At 43.6% G+C, this 14,592-nt stretch overlaps 1 protein-coding gene across 1 annotated transcript in view; it reads right to left on the bottom strand.

Moving 5' to 3' along the window:
• Nucleotides 1-1,467: 1,467 nt before the first annotated feature.
• The window catches only part of LOC146348532 (complement decay-accelerating factor-like), a 79,146-nt gene continuing 66,021 nt past the window's right edge, over nucleotides 1,468-14,592 (bottom strand). Inside the window, exon 14 of the mRNA XM_084851673.1 lies at nucleotides 1,468-4,910. Coding sequence (XP_084707799.1) covers nucleotides 4,771-4,910 — 140 coding nt within the window. The 3' untranslated portion in view covers nucleotides 1,468-4,770. The remainder of the gene's footprint in view (nucleotides 4,911-14,592) is intronic.

Raw genomic sequence — 14,592 nt, 5'->3', positions numbered from 1 at the left:
AGATCAGGGTCTGGACAGATACATTTTTCTTCCAATGGTAGATCTTTAACCAAGCCTACACAATGAGATCCAGAAGAGCCAGGATGAGGGTCAGTTTTCTTGTGAAAAAAGTCACAGATTTTATATTCGTATCTACACATTTCACAAAAATTAATTTCAACAATTACTTCCTTTTGTTTAGTTTTGCCTGTCAGAAAGAAGAAAGGCAAAACACACATACGTTCCATTCCGTAACACATTACTGACTTTTTGAAATAAATGTTAGCAATATTCACACTGAAGAAATGGCCAATGCTGTTGCTTCTTGGACTACAGAACCTGAAGGAATCTATTCACCATTAGCAACTGCAAGATATTAGAAGTTTGAAACAGATTTGAAAAATATATCGCTTAAGTATAGAAAAAATGTTCACTTTCCATAGATTCCTCTCAGACTCTGCTCTGGAAACCAAATCCCAGAGGCCCTCTAGTGTCCATATGGTCAACCTGTGCAGGTGTAAGTGCTGGAGCCTCCACAAGTCAAAGGTATTGAATCTTTTTATCGAAAGGGACAAAGTTAATTTGGAAGGAAAGGGAGGATCTCAGGATTGTCCTACCACTGTGCTGGATGCATTACATTTTAATTGTTCTTTCTATTGATTTTTTTGAGCAAATCGGGAAGCCAAAGCTCAGCTGAAAAATGAGGTTAAGATAAAACAGTTAACCAGGAGCTAGGTCTGAGCAAGCAAGTGAGCAATCAGAAACAGCAATGTATGTTTAAACTGGCCAATGTGTTTTATTCCCCTCTCTTGCTGTTTTAATGGCTTAATGGATCTGTTATATTAGTTTTAATCTCATATTATTGTATTTTTGTGTTTCAATCTCCAAGCTGCCCCCAAGGCCTTCTTGGGGACTGAAAGGCAGTGCAGACTAACTCTCACACACAGTTCTATTCATTTCAGTGGTAATATCTTGCATGACTGCTTTACGTACTTTCATAGCCAATGGTGACTTGTCAGAAGATGGAATTGAATATTTTAGTTATAATCCCAAATCTGGATTACACTGCAGGGCATTTTTAAAGGATTTTTTTTGGGGGGGGGGCAGTGAAAAGAACTCCAAAGGGCACTTTAAAATCATGTGAAAAAGAGTTTTAAATCTTCAATTTAAATAATTAAACACATTTACTTAAATAAGGAAATGTCACTGAAGACACTATTTTAATAGTAAATGATTGCAATTTAAAGAATCTTGGCATTTAAAATTTAACTAAAAACTGAAGGAAAATGGACAACAGCAGGCCGGGGATCATAATGGGCTGTACCAATCCCATTCAGAACTATGTTTAGCCGTGCATTAACTGTCTTTGTTATCATACTTGTCTGTGTGTCATCCACTATAAGATTATGCAGGGACAAATTTTTTTTCAGTTTGCACTGAATTTGGTGAGAGAGTTGCAGTTGCTGCCAGATGTTTTTTGCACAATGGCAGAAATTATGGGCAACAGCCAGTGAAGATGCATGGACACTGAACATCCTAAATCACTGCCATGTGGGAGATGGAGGAGTTCAGAGATTACTTGCCACTGTTCACATGCTTCATTTGCAAATATACCATCTTTCCCTGGGAAGACTTTGGCACACAGTGTCAATCCTGTCTTCACAAACTGTGAGTGACTGTGATGACAGCAGATCTTTGACAGCAGACAGCATGGTGTCCTGTTCAGTTTGAAGGCATTCCGCTAAAAGAAATTCTGCTGCTCGCACCTTTCCCACACAAATTGCACATGCATTTCGTCTGTAGGTTATAACAAACTTGTTAGTTGTTAAGCCATTTGCTTTCAATGTGACTAACCATGTTAAATTTGGATTTTGATTCACTTTTCCCATGGAAAGGTCCTTCCTTCATTAAGTGTAGCTTTCTGATTGCTGAATCTCCCCAAGTAAGTACGTCTGGAAGGATAAGGATCACGTTGCAGATTTTTTGTAGAAACTGGTATGCATCTAAGATATTTCCTATATAGTCTGTTAGCTACATTTAACATCCCATGTTTTCAGAAAACTATCAACTTCTGCTTTTTCTTTTCCATCTCCAGTCTCCCTAAGATTTTCCCATGCTTTCTGGCAATCAGGCATGTTGTGCAACACTTTATCAATGAGGTGGACCTGATACTCTGTAAACCTTACATCATGATGACGTGGAAATTGTTGTGCTTCAGGAAAGACAGAATGTAGCAGCTTTGTTTTATCAGTTGATCTGCGGAAGTAGGTGTTTAAAGCTAATAGGTTAGCCTTCCAAATCTTCAGCTCTGGAACAGTAACAATAGTGGACTCTGCAGCCAGGTCTGATCAGTGAGCACATCACCAAAAGGCAAGCAAAGAAAGCAGTCAAAAGCCTTCAGAAGAGCAGCCAGAAGAATGGTAGGCAGGGCAGCCCCTTCCTCCACCTGAAACCAGATAAATAGAGTGGGGTGAGGGAAACATGATGGAAAAGGCAAAGAAGAGTCTTGTGGCACCTTAAAGTCTAACTAATTTGTTCTGGCATGAGCTTTCGTGGAGAGCGTCTACTGCATCAGATGCATGAAGTGTTAACTTCAAATGGGCAGATTTATATACACATGTTGGGAAGGGGGATGTAAACTGTGTTGTCAGAGGAAGTTGAAATGCACAAAATACAGACAGTGATGATGACCTTCATGTTTGCCATTCATAAAACATTTTTGGGTGATAACACAGACAGTGGAGGCTGTTGGCTCCAATGTCAGTGGGGCAGTGAATCTGCTCCAGGTTTCAGTCAGAAACAGTCAGAACTCTAAAGGAGCTATCCACCCGTGTGTGTGTGTGTGTTTCCCCATGACAATGGAAGGAAAAACAAATGGAGGAGTACCGGATTTTTTAAAAAGGGAATCAGCTTTGCTGCGCTTTGGTCCATGCTGGGCTCCACAAGCGAATGCTCTGCACCAGTAAAATTTGCTTCACAGAACATACTTCTGGGTAGGGGTGGGGGTTGGAATGAACATCATCTGACTGGCAGGGGTTGCTTAACCAATAAGAGAGGCTTCCTCCGTCCATTCTCCCTCCTTTTCTCTTTTCCCTTGAAGCTCCAGATACATCTGCATTTCAGGGGACAAGCCTCATTGAGCAATGGGAGTTACTTCTGAGTAGACACACATATGCTTGTGCTGGGAAATGGGGGGGCACAGAGATGAGAAACCAGCCCCCTTTCTAACCTGATGCTGCAAAGGATCTCTATAAGGAAGGTGTGAAGTGGTTACTTCCTAAGACAATAAACCAAAGATTGAAGAATCAGAGCCTCGAGATCACACTTAAGAGCATTTAGGGACTTTGTGCTTTAAACTGTACCATTTCAGTTGAGGGGGATCTCTGTAAATTCTGATGTTGGCATTCTAGGGACAAGACTCACTGAGCACAATGGGAGTTACTTCTGCGTAGACACTAATTGGTTTGTGCAGGGATGGGAAATACACAGGAAACACCCCTTGGCCGGAGTCACGGTGAAAGGCCTGGGAGGGCTAGCATAGCCAAGGTAAATCTAGGGGTTGGGGCACATAGCAACTACACCAGGGAGAACCCAACTTAAGGAAAAGAATCAGACTTTAAGCAGTCTCAGGAAATCTGGTTTTTCCCTGATAAGCTCCGGGCTGGCTGCTGGATGGCCACAACGTCGTATATCCTTAACAACCTCCAAACACAGCCAGCTCAGAGTAAATCGCTCATGGAGACACACACACCCGGAGTGGATTCACTGCCCCACTGACATTGGAGCCACCAGTCTCCACTGAACACAGACATCATTGCACTGTAAGGTCATTGACAGAGTGTCCTGGGAGGCTGAAATGTTCCCCTGCAGGTTTTTAAACATTGCCCTTCCTGATGTCAGATTTATTCTTTTGTGTAGAGACTGGCCTATTTGTCCTGTGTAGCATGCAGTAGGCCATTGCTGGCAAATGCTGGCATGCACTGCACTGGAAGATGACCGGCGCAGTATCCAATCTTGCCTGACCATGTGCAGGGCCCACCACTGCTTCTGTTCCGTGTGTGGCCAGCCCCACCAATTCCGTTGCGCGTGGGGGGGGGGCACCTCGTATGCAATGGTGATTTAGTGCTTCTGGGGTCAAGCCCTGAAATGAGTGGAAACACTCGTTTCTGTATGGAGGCAGGTTGGCTGAGCTCCCTCATGCAAGCCCCGCTGACTTGCCCCTTACAGAAATGAGCATTTCCATTTGTTTCGGGTTGCCCCCAGAAGTGCTAAATCACCTCTGCATAAGTGCGGGGGACCACTTGTGCTACATACAGAATCGGCAGGACTGACCAGATGCAGCTGGTCACCATGGGATACTACATCAGGCATATGAAATCCTGATGTAGTGGATGGCACTCTGGTCCTGTAATAGCGTTGCCAAAATAGATATGGGGATGGGGCTGATTCTTTATAAGCTACCCTGAGGTAGCAGGAACACTTTTGTCTTAAATAACAAAGTTGTGTTTTATTCATCTTGGTAGTAACTTAGTACAAAGTACGATATTCTGAACTGGGCGAGACTAGGCATCACCAGGCACACAAAAACCTAAAACTCTCACACAAACACAAAATCAAAGGTAATTAATTCCAAGAAAGTATACTTAGGATCAGGATGAGGCGAGTGACCAATCTTGTTTCATCAAAAATGTCTGATCCACTTTCTTGTAGGCTGCTGAACTCATTAATCAAATTAATTTTCTACAGCTACTTAGTGTGGGTCCAAAACTATTTTCATAGAATTGGAAGAAGTCAGTGTCCTTCAGAGTCCTGCAGACTGAGAGAGTGAAAGCAGATATACGCATTCCCTTTCGCCACTCTGTTAGGAGAGTTTGCTAAGATCTGCCCATCTTGAAAGAAGAATTTATCAATGGTGTCTTCTGCTTTGCCCACTGCACTCAAAGAGGGTTACAAAAGCAATTAAAACTGATTAAAACAATAAAAAGTACATTAAAATACAATAAAAATAACAATTATAGAAACAAAATATTAAAAGCACTCAATGCAACAGTCCTTAAAGTGGTCTTTGCCTACCAGTGGAAGGACAACAGAGAAGAGCAAACCTAGGCTCCCTTGGGAGGGAGATCTTTAGCCTGGAAGCAGCCACCAAAAGGGCCCTCTCTCATGTCACCACCAAACACACTTCTGAAGGCAGTGGTCTCAAAAGAAGGGCCTCTCCAGAAGATCTTGAGAACCAGGTAGGCTTGTTCAGGAGAAGGCAGTCTTTCAGGTAGCTTGGTCCCAAGCTGTACAGGGCTTTCTGAAGCTGCTGTAACAAGGGAGTTGTGTGCTCCCTGTAACCAGCCCTGGTCAACCATCTGGCCGCAGCATTCTGGACCAGCTGAAGTTTTTGAAGGCAACCCCAATTAGAGCGCTTTACAGTAGTCCAAATAGGATGTGATAATGTTTGACTGTGGCCAGATCAGACATCTCTAGGAAAAAGCACAGCTAGCGCACTAGCCTCAGCTGTACAAATACACTCCTGGCCTCTTCAAATAGAGAACTGTCCTCTGTAAAAGAGACACATGGCCACCTAGCTGCAAACCTGAGTCTTCAGTGGGAGTGTAACCCTATTCAGCATGGGCTGAATCCCTATTGCCTAATCTGCCTTTTGACTAACCAGGAGCACCTCTTGTCTTGTCTGGATTAAGCTTCAATTAATTCGCCCACCTCCAGTCCATTACTGACATCAGACCATAATTTTGAGCTAGAACAGCTTCCTTGGATTTAGAGGGAAATACGGTTGTCATTAGCATACTGGTGCACCGAACCCCAAGTCTCCAAGCAATTTCTCCCAGCTGTTTCATGCATACATCCTGTCAGCAGGCAGGACAAAATGGAACTCTGAGGGACATTGGCCAGGGCATCCAACAGGAGTCCCCAAGCACCACATTCTGAAATTGCCTCTCCAAGAAGGAGTGGAACCACCATAGAAAAGTGCCTTCAAGTCCCATCCCAGAGAGATGCTTCAGAAGAATACCATGGTTGATGGTAACAAAAGCTGCCATGAGGTCCAGAAGGACCAAAAGGACACACCCCTTCTGACCAGTTCCCAGTTTAGATTGTCCACCTGGGCCCCTGAACAATCTCTGTCTCATAATTAGGCCTGAAGCTAGATTGGAATGGATCTAGATAATCTGCCTCATCCTGAAGCCCCTGGAACCAAAAAGCTATCACATGCTCTAGCACCTAGCCCAAGATTGGAACATTGGAGACTGGCTGGCAGTGATCCAATGTCATTTGTTTCTAAAACAAAGGTTTTTTTAAAAAACAAACAAAACTGCCTCTTTGAGACAAGCTGCTCTGTTAGTTTGTTTAGTACTTATTATGGTTTTGAATATTTTAAGCATTTTAACTGATTTATTATGATGTATTTTAACGGTTGATTTTGTAAACCACTTATGTTTTAGAGATGGTAAAGTGATATATAAATCGAAATAATAACATAAATAGAAAATTTCACATTCCATTGGCACAAATGCGACTCATCTGATAGAGGACTGCTCCTCTGAGTTCACTGTGACTTCCCAGGTAATTTGTATTCAGCCAAACAGAGGTTCAATCTTAATGAGAAAAGCCTGAGGTCATCCAGTGTGAAGCTGAATAGGAAAGTACTATGGGAAAGGGGTTATTTTCCACTTCAAAAAAACCTACACCAGAGATTAGGGATAGTGGCCTCCTCCTAATTGTCACCTTAAACACCTAAATTCTGAGTTATTATCACCTGTGTGGCTTGACATTTTTTTATTACTTTTGGTTTGAGTTTCTGAGAAAAGGAAACTTTATGTATGGCTAGCAGAAAAGCTGCAAATTTGGCAGGTTCAATCACTTCCATAGGGGCTGCCAGGTTCCCAAATTTCATGCACTTATGTGGGAGCACAAAAAAAGTATAGTTCTTTGCTTTGACAGATTTTCTTGAAAAATGCAAATTTTACCTGGGGCTACCACAAAACCTACTGAGCCAAACTGTCCAAAATTTGGCGAGTTCAATCACTTCCATAGGGGCTACTGGGTCTCCAAATTTCATGTATTTATTGTAAAAAATAAAAACATAATGGTAGTTTCCATTTTCCAATGCATGTCAATGGGAGAAATTTAAATCCACATAATTTGGATGTCCAAATCCAGATTCGGATCTGAAGTGGGTCAGATCAGGTCTGAATGGGTCCAAAGTGAGTTGGGGCTGATTCAGAAGTTCTGAATTGACTTCCAAAGTGGGTTGGGGGGTTCATGCACAGCCCTAGAGAACATGTCCCCTCTACTCAGCACTGGTTAGACCTCACCTGGAGTACTGTGTCCAGTTCTGGGCACCGCACTTTAAGAAGGATGCAGACAAACTAGAGAGGGTTCAGAGGAGGGCAACAAAGATGATCAGGGGACTGGAAACAAAGCCCTATGAGGAGAGACTGAAAGAACTGGGCATGTTTAGCCTTGAGAAGAGAAGACTGAGGGGAGAGATGATAGCGCTCTTCAAGTACTTGAAAGGCTGTCACAGAGAGGAAGGCCAGGATCTCTTCTTGATCATCCCAGAGTGCAGGACACGGAATAATGGGCTCAAGTTACAGGAAGCCAGATTCCGGCTGAACATCAGGAAAAACTTCCTGACTCTTAGAGCAATACGACAATGGAACCAATGACCTAGGGAGGTGGTGGGCTCTCCCACACTGGAGGCGTTCAAGATGAGGCTGGACAGCCATCTGTTAGGGATGCTCTGACTTGGATTCCTGCATTGAGCAGGGGGTTGGACTCAATGGCCTTGTAGGCCCCTTCCAACCCTACTATTCTATGATTCTATGTCTCATGGATATGTGGGTGCATGATTTGGGGTGACCCAAAGCTTATTGTGTGGAGCAACACGGCTCAGTTCCTTGTTCTTTTCTACATGTTTTGGCTATAATTGGCATGGGTGTGCCATGCTTGACAATGGCCTGTGCCCAAAGAGAAAGTTTGGTCAGATGGCATTCAGTGCCATTGCATAAAGGGCTCTCTCTTGGGCATGTCAGTATATGACTTGGGGTAGCCCAAAGGTTTTGTGGGGTGCACAGCTCTAGCTCATTATTATTTTCTACATGTTTTGGCTATAATTTAGGACACCCACCTGACAGTTCCTTTCAGCCAATTAAAGTTTTGGGCTGGATGTAATTCAGTGGCATTGTTTAGGGGACACTCTCCTAGATATACTGTTGTATGGTTTGGGGGTGTCCTAAACTTTAATTTGGGGTGCATACATCTAGTTCCTTATTATTTTCTGCAGATTTTGGCTATTATTGGGATAGTGGTGCCATGCTGGACCACATCTTGCATCTAAGGAAAGCTTTCGACTTGATATGATTCAATTCCATCTGATATTGCGGATATGTGAGTGTATGATTTGGAGTGGACAAAACCTTTTCATGGGGTGCACAGCTCCAGTAGCTACTTATCCTTTCCTACATATGTTGGCTATAAATGACATGGGTGCATCCACTTGACAGTCCCTTGTGTCCAAATGAAGTTTTGGGATAGGCATGATTTAATGCCATCTGAGTCAATCTCCTAGACATTCCTAGTTAGACTCTATGGGGAGAGCAGAGCTCAAAATGGCTGTGCTCTCCCCATGCCCACCCACACCACTTTCCCTTCCACACCAATCAGTGTGGAACACACTTCCAGGGTGTTGCTAGGTTCTTAAAAGATCTGGGGCACAGGGTCATAACACAAATTTGCATGTGATACGCACGTGCGTCTAAGAGCACCTCGTGTGTGTGTGTGTGTGTGTGTGTGTGTAGATTACATACATACATAAAAAGCGTGCACTGACACACACACCCCTTCAGCTCTGACCCTGATTCAAGCATTTTGGAAAACATCCTGCTTCTGCTCGAGCCAATTTGTAGCTGGTCAACTTCAGCTCAGCAAGAGCCTGTTTTGAAAAATGAGTCTTTATGCTTCCTGTTGATTGCCATGGGAAATTAGGAAAAAACTGTTACGTTTTTCTCGTGGTCAGTACTGGATGACAATTTCAGGCATAATAGCCCCCTAGAAGGGGATTACACCTGCCCAATGTCAGAAAAATAGGTGCAGGGTTTATATTTTGATTTTCTTTTAAAGGGAACTGCCAATAACATTTTTATTACTTGGAAGAATTGGATACACATTTCAGGATTCATTGCCCCATCACAGGAGATAACGTCTGCCAACTTTCAGAATGATAGCCTCAAGGGTTTTTGTGTAAAGGTGGCCTTGACATTTTGAGGTCTCCAAAAGAGAGCATACTTATCTATGTTCCTTGTGGACCATTGTTCTGAAAATTACAGAGAGCCTGGAGGTGGCCCTAAGTAAGAAACCAGCAAAGTTTCAGAAAGATAAGTGCAGCAGTTCATATGGAAGGGGAGTTCTCCAGTTTGGGGGAAGAAGTGATTTGCTTTCTCTTCACCCCCCTCCCCCAATAGTTTTTAGGTAAATTTGTATGAAAATGCACAGGTCATTAGAGGTGTTCCCCAGGCAAGAAACCTGCAAACTTCCTGAAGGATATACATGCATGCAAATTTAGAACGACTAGAATTTATTTACATTTCACCAATGTTAGCAGCAGGGGAACATGGGTGTGAAGGTGCTATTGTACTCATGTCCTGCTTGTGGGTTCCTGTGGGCATCTGGATCGCCATTGTGTGAACAGAATGCAGGACCAGATGGACCTTGGTCTGATGCAGCACGGCTTTTCTTATGTTCTTAAATATAGACTGCCTCTCAGCATATGTAGAATGCTTTTCTTTCACCACTGAGCACTTCCATTCTCCCCCTACCAATTCTATTCCCCTCCATGCAACCATCCCTCCTCATCCTATCATCCTCCAACAACTCTTCATAAAATCAGAAGTCTTGTTTTGTGCACCTCTCCTCTACCTCCTCCTTGTTATGCACAAGCTCTCATTGTATCTTCCTCCCCATAACTTCATTCGTGCCAAGACTTCACCAGGATTCAGTCAATGAGTCTGTTTTCAAAACTAGGGCTAAGTTATGGAGAAACTCTGAGCGTGTACTAAGTCCCTTTCCCTCACCACTGAAGCTAGAGTTCATGAAAAATGAAAACAAAACAAAACCCACAAATGACAAAACATGCATAGGACTGAGCTGAAAGGGTAGTCAGTTCATTAGGCTGGAATTGGGTAAGCACTGTATGAAGCCTGCAGTACCATGCTCACAACTCAGGACTTATTTCTGAGTAAACATGCAGAACATCAGGGTGCAAACCTCCCTGGAAAAGTAACTTGTGCTGGAATCCTATGCACACTTTCCTGTGGGTAAGCCTCATTAAACATAATGGGGCTTCTGGCTAGGCATACACAGGATTGTATACATGAGCAGCATTTATCTCCCCTCCACTTAAAAAAACAAACCGAAAACTCCTATTTTTTTATTAAAGCTTTCTGTTCATAGGAACAGAGGAAGCTGCCTTATGCTCAGTGAGACCCTGGGTCCATCTAGAGGGGTATTGTTGATGCTGACTGGCAGCAGCGGCTCTCCAGGGTTTCAGGCAGGATTCTTTCCTAGCATCTTTCCTGGAGATGCTGGGGATTGAACCCGAGACCTTCTGCATGCCAAGCATGTGTTCTACCACTGAGCTATAGCCCTTCCTATTGCTGGATAATGGCAACTGACAAACAAAACGGGCCCAGATTTGTTGCTTTGCAACCATGTGAACCCACTTTTCTCCAAGGTTTGAGTGAGGAGGAGGAAAAAAACAAACCCTCTTGTCTGCTTGTATGAAGTCAAATACAGTTCAGAACTTCTCTTGCCACCAAAGAGAATTCTCTTTAAGAATTGCCCAAGATATGCTCTGGGTGGAATAAAGAAGGGAAAGAAAGGATAGGGGAGGGGAGAAGAAAAGAAGGATGGTGATTGGAAATGCGGGGAGGGGGGAGGGGGTTGAGAGAATTCCCTAAGCCAAGTGGCTCCTTTCAGAAAGGTAGTACTTCAGAGGAATTTAGGAGGCCGTGGTGGGTTTGTAAGGATTGCATGTACTTAAAATAACTTTATGAGGTGAGGTGCAGAGGGTTTCTTCTAGCTTTTGTAAAAGTGTAGAACCAATTTAAAATCCCCAGCAGTTTCTCGATCATGACACCACATAGTACTAACCCTCCTTTTGGAATAATTTGAGTCCTACAGATATTTAGGAGAAATTAAAGTGGAGAGAAAGAAGTTTGTGGAGGCTGATTGGATCCTTTGCTGTACTGAAGCTACTAAACTTCTGCAGAATCCAAAGGTTCCAGCTTGGGGCAGTAAAATCAGATGCTGTGTGAAATACCAGTATTTCACATGGAGCTCTTTCTTCCCTTCTTTCTCCCTCTTCAAAATTTCATTGCAAGCAAGCTCCCAACAGTGGGCATGTAAGAGCAGAAAAGTAGAGGGAGAGGGAAAAGACAATGAGCAGACTGTGGAAGGAAAGGTAGCACTCTCCCCTCTAGTTTAAAAGGCTGGTGAATTTACACTGGAGTCCAGTGGTCTCCCAAGGGAGTGAGTCCTAAGGCCTCCTAGTAGCAAGGCTACTGAGCTCAGAGGGAAGAAGCAGGCTTGTATTAAGTAAGGCTGTGCACTGCTCCAGATCTGAATTCCAAACCAAAGCAGGGGATTCGGACCAAATTGGTCTGGATCCACAGGGGGTCCAGATCAGTCCGAATCGGTTCAGATCACTTCAGACGATTCTGAAGCCCTTGTCTGGGAAATCTAACAATTTCCTTAATTTGGGGGGGGGGATTGGGAGGGGGGAACTGAGCCTTCGCAAGTGACATGTAGCCGCCAGTAGGGCTGAACCTTTAACCCAGCAGTCTCCAGTCACTGGGGGGTGATTGAGAGTGGGGTGCAATCACTACTCCATAAGGAAAGGCTTCAGTGTTTGGGCTATTTGATTTAGAAGAAAGGCAAATAAAGGGGAGGTTTATACAATTATATAGAGTACTGAAAGTTGAGCAGTGCAATAAATAACTGAGTTCAGTGTGACTTTTTCCCAGGTAATGTCTATTGCAGCCAAAGAGATGTTTAATTTTTCTTCCCTTAATGAGGAACCTCAGGTTATCCAGTGAAGCTGAATTTAGAACAGACAAAAGGAAAGTACTATTTGCACTTCAAAAAAACCTACACCAGAGATTAGGGATAGTGCCCTCCTAATGGTCACCTTAAACACTTTCTGATTAAGACCTCTAATCCCCTATGTGACTTGACAGTTTTTACTTTTTGTTTTAGTCTTTGAGAAAAAGAAACTTTATGCATGGCTAGCACAAAAGCCACTGGACTCAACTGTCTGAAATTTGGCAGGTTCAGTCAACTCCATGGGGGCTACCTGGTCTCCAAATGTCATGTATTTATCATACAAACTAAAAAGGTTATTGCAATTTCTGTTTTCCAATGCAAGTCAATACGAAAATGTAAAAAAAGGCAGTTAGGACAGCTCAAAAGATCTGGGGCACAGTCCCCTCTAATTACACCCCTGGCTCACACAGACCCCCCACAATGCAGTGAAATTGTCACAATGGTATAATCCATCAGAAAAGCAGTCTCAGAAACATTGGATTGTAGAGCTAGAAACAGTGGGCTGGCGAGAGAGAAGGGCATGTGCCATCTGACTCTTATCAACTTTGGTGCGCAGTAGGACCAACATAAAAGCCCCATGTAGATCCAGCCCTGGTCCATATCATAACATAACTCATCAGAATCCTTTCTACAAGGCAGTTAGTGTCAGTTCCCTGTTCGTGGTCTCTCCCTGTGGACTACTCTCCACAGAGAGCCTCTCCTTTTTCCCCCTGTTTTGCACCTGTGAAACACCTCTTTATCCAGTCTTCTTTAAATATTGCTTTAACTGATTTCAATCTGACTGCTGATATGCTCTTACTCCTGTGTTGCATTAACTGATTTTGAACTGTTGGTTTTATGAGTTCATATTTCTATAAGTGGTCCTGAAAGTGGTTGCACTGTAGGATGGCGTATAAATTATCTAAATAAAATAAACATACCGTCTAAGAAATATCCTCTATTTGCACACTCATTACGTCCCATGTACTAAAATGTAAGACCTCACTTTCTTTTTAGGTACCAATTAATAGGCATAAAGTCTGCACGTTGTGTGGTGAGGGACAACACGATTGATTGGGATAAAGACCCTCCATATTGCCAAAGTAAGATGGTATTTTCCTTTAAGCTTATAGTTTCTCAGTGAATTTCAGTGGAACTCACAGCTGTCGCGAACAAATGTACAAAGGCTAGCCCAAAGTTCCATATATTTGTCATAATGGTTGTTGCCTGTACCTGGATTTGTCCACCCTACACTAATATTTAATCCTTGTGCATTTTTTCTAGAATATAGAGCAAGAGTAGGCAACGCATGGATCACATGTGGCCCCCTGCTACCCACCAATTTTTTTAAAAATGGTGACCAAAACTTACAGAGTGCCAAATGTTGGCAGAGCAGCGAGAACCTGACAAGGGCTGAGCTGTGAGGTATCCTAGCTGAAGGAGCACGCTTTACCCTGGATAAATCACACTGGAGACTCTGGGTCAAAGGAATAAGGAAGCTTGCATTTATTGCAGGAAATATATGTTGCATAGGAGGGTCCCCAACTGAAGATGGAGGGAGACCCAAAGAGATGCCTCCTCTCTGAGAGGCAACAGCAAGAAGAAGGAAGTAGGAAGGGAGGTCAGCAACCCTAAGAGTATGAGTCTAGCATTGGAAGGAAGGTCAGCACAGATCAGAGGACAGTCTAGGAAGCCTGGAGGTCCTCTCTCTATTTCCTTTCTGTGCATACACATCAGCCTTCCTCTTTTCTTTTTGAAGCTAGCTGAGTTGCACCCACTCTTCCATCACAAAAAAGGTCAAATTTAGCTTGTTTTTGCCCCACTTAACTGTGACAGCTGAAAACGTGTTACTCAGAATAGCGCATGTAAACACAAAGGACCACTGCCCAGGTGCTACCTACCAGAACCACAGGAAACTGGCTTATACTAAGCCAGGGTATTGATCCACCTAGCCCAGTAGTGCCTACTTGGACATAAAGCAGCTGTCGGAAAGAAGTCTCTCCAATGCTAAAAGCTGACATCGTTTTGGATAGAGATGTCAGGGATTGAACATGGGACCTTCTGAAAGCAAAAGCATGTGCTCTGCCACTGAGCTATGGTCCCTCTCCACTATAATCTGGGCAGCAGATCCAGTATCTGTGCAGTACAGCTATGCCCTGCACACCTTTCACATAACAGATTCTATTTCAAAACACTCTCTTTTGATTAGGCTGTCCACAAGACATCATGCTCAAGACATCATCACCAGTGACTAAGCAAGGAACAGCAGAGTAGCCTATGCTCCAAGTAGGCAGTTGATCCCCGTTTGAAGGAGAGTCACTTGAAGACCCTGAACTTATGGGCTAGGGAGAGATCCTCCCTCTTTCCCTTGGGTCCACAGGAGGCGGCCGTTGCTTGCGTGCCAAACGGGCGCTACGCCTCCTTTCCGCGCCCTCCATCGCTCGTTGCTCCCTGCGTCTGCGTCAAGCATCTAGCAAGCCCCGTTCTGGCACTTTCTCACTGCTAGGATCACTATCTATCTCAGGA

The sequence above is a fragment of the Heloderma suspectum genome, chromosome 4 (genome assembly GCF_057233095.1).
Source record: "Heloderma suspectum isolate Gila_16-S chromosome 4, 16-S_ref, whole genome shotgun sequence".
NCBI classification, from domain to species: domain Eukaryota; kingdom Metazoa; phylum Chordata; class Lepidosauria; order Squamata; family Helodermatidae; genus Heloderma; species Heloderma suspectum.
The sequence above is the reverse complement of the archived record's forward strand: the minus strand, read 5'-3'. Positions and strand labels throughout refer to the sequence as shown.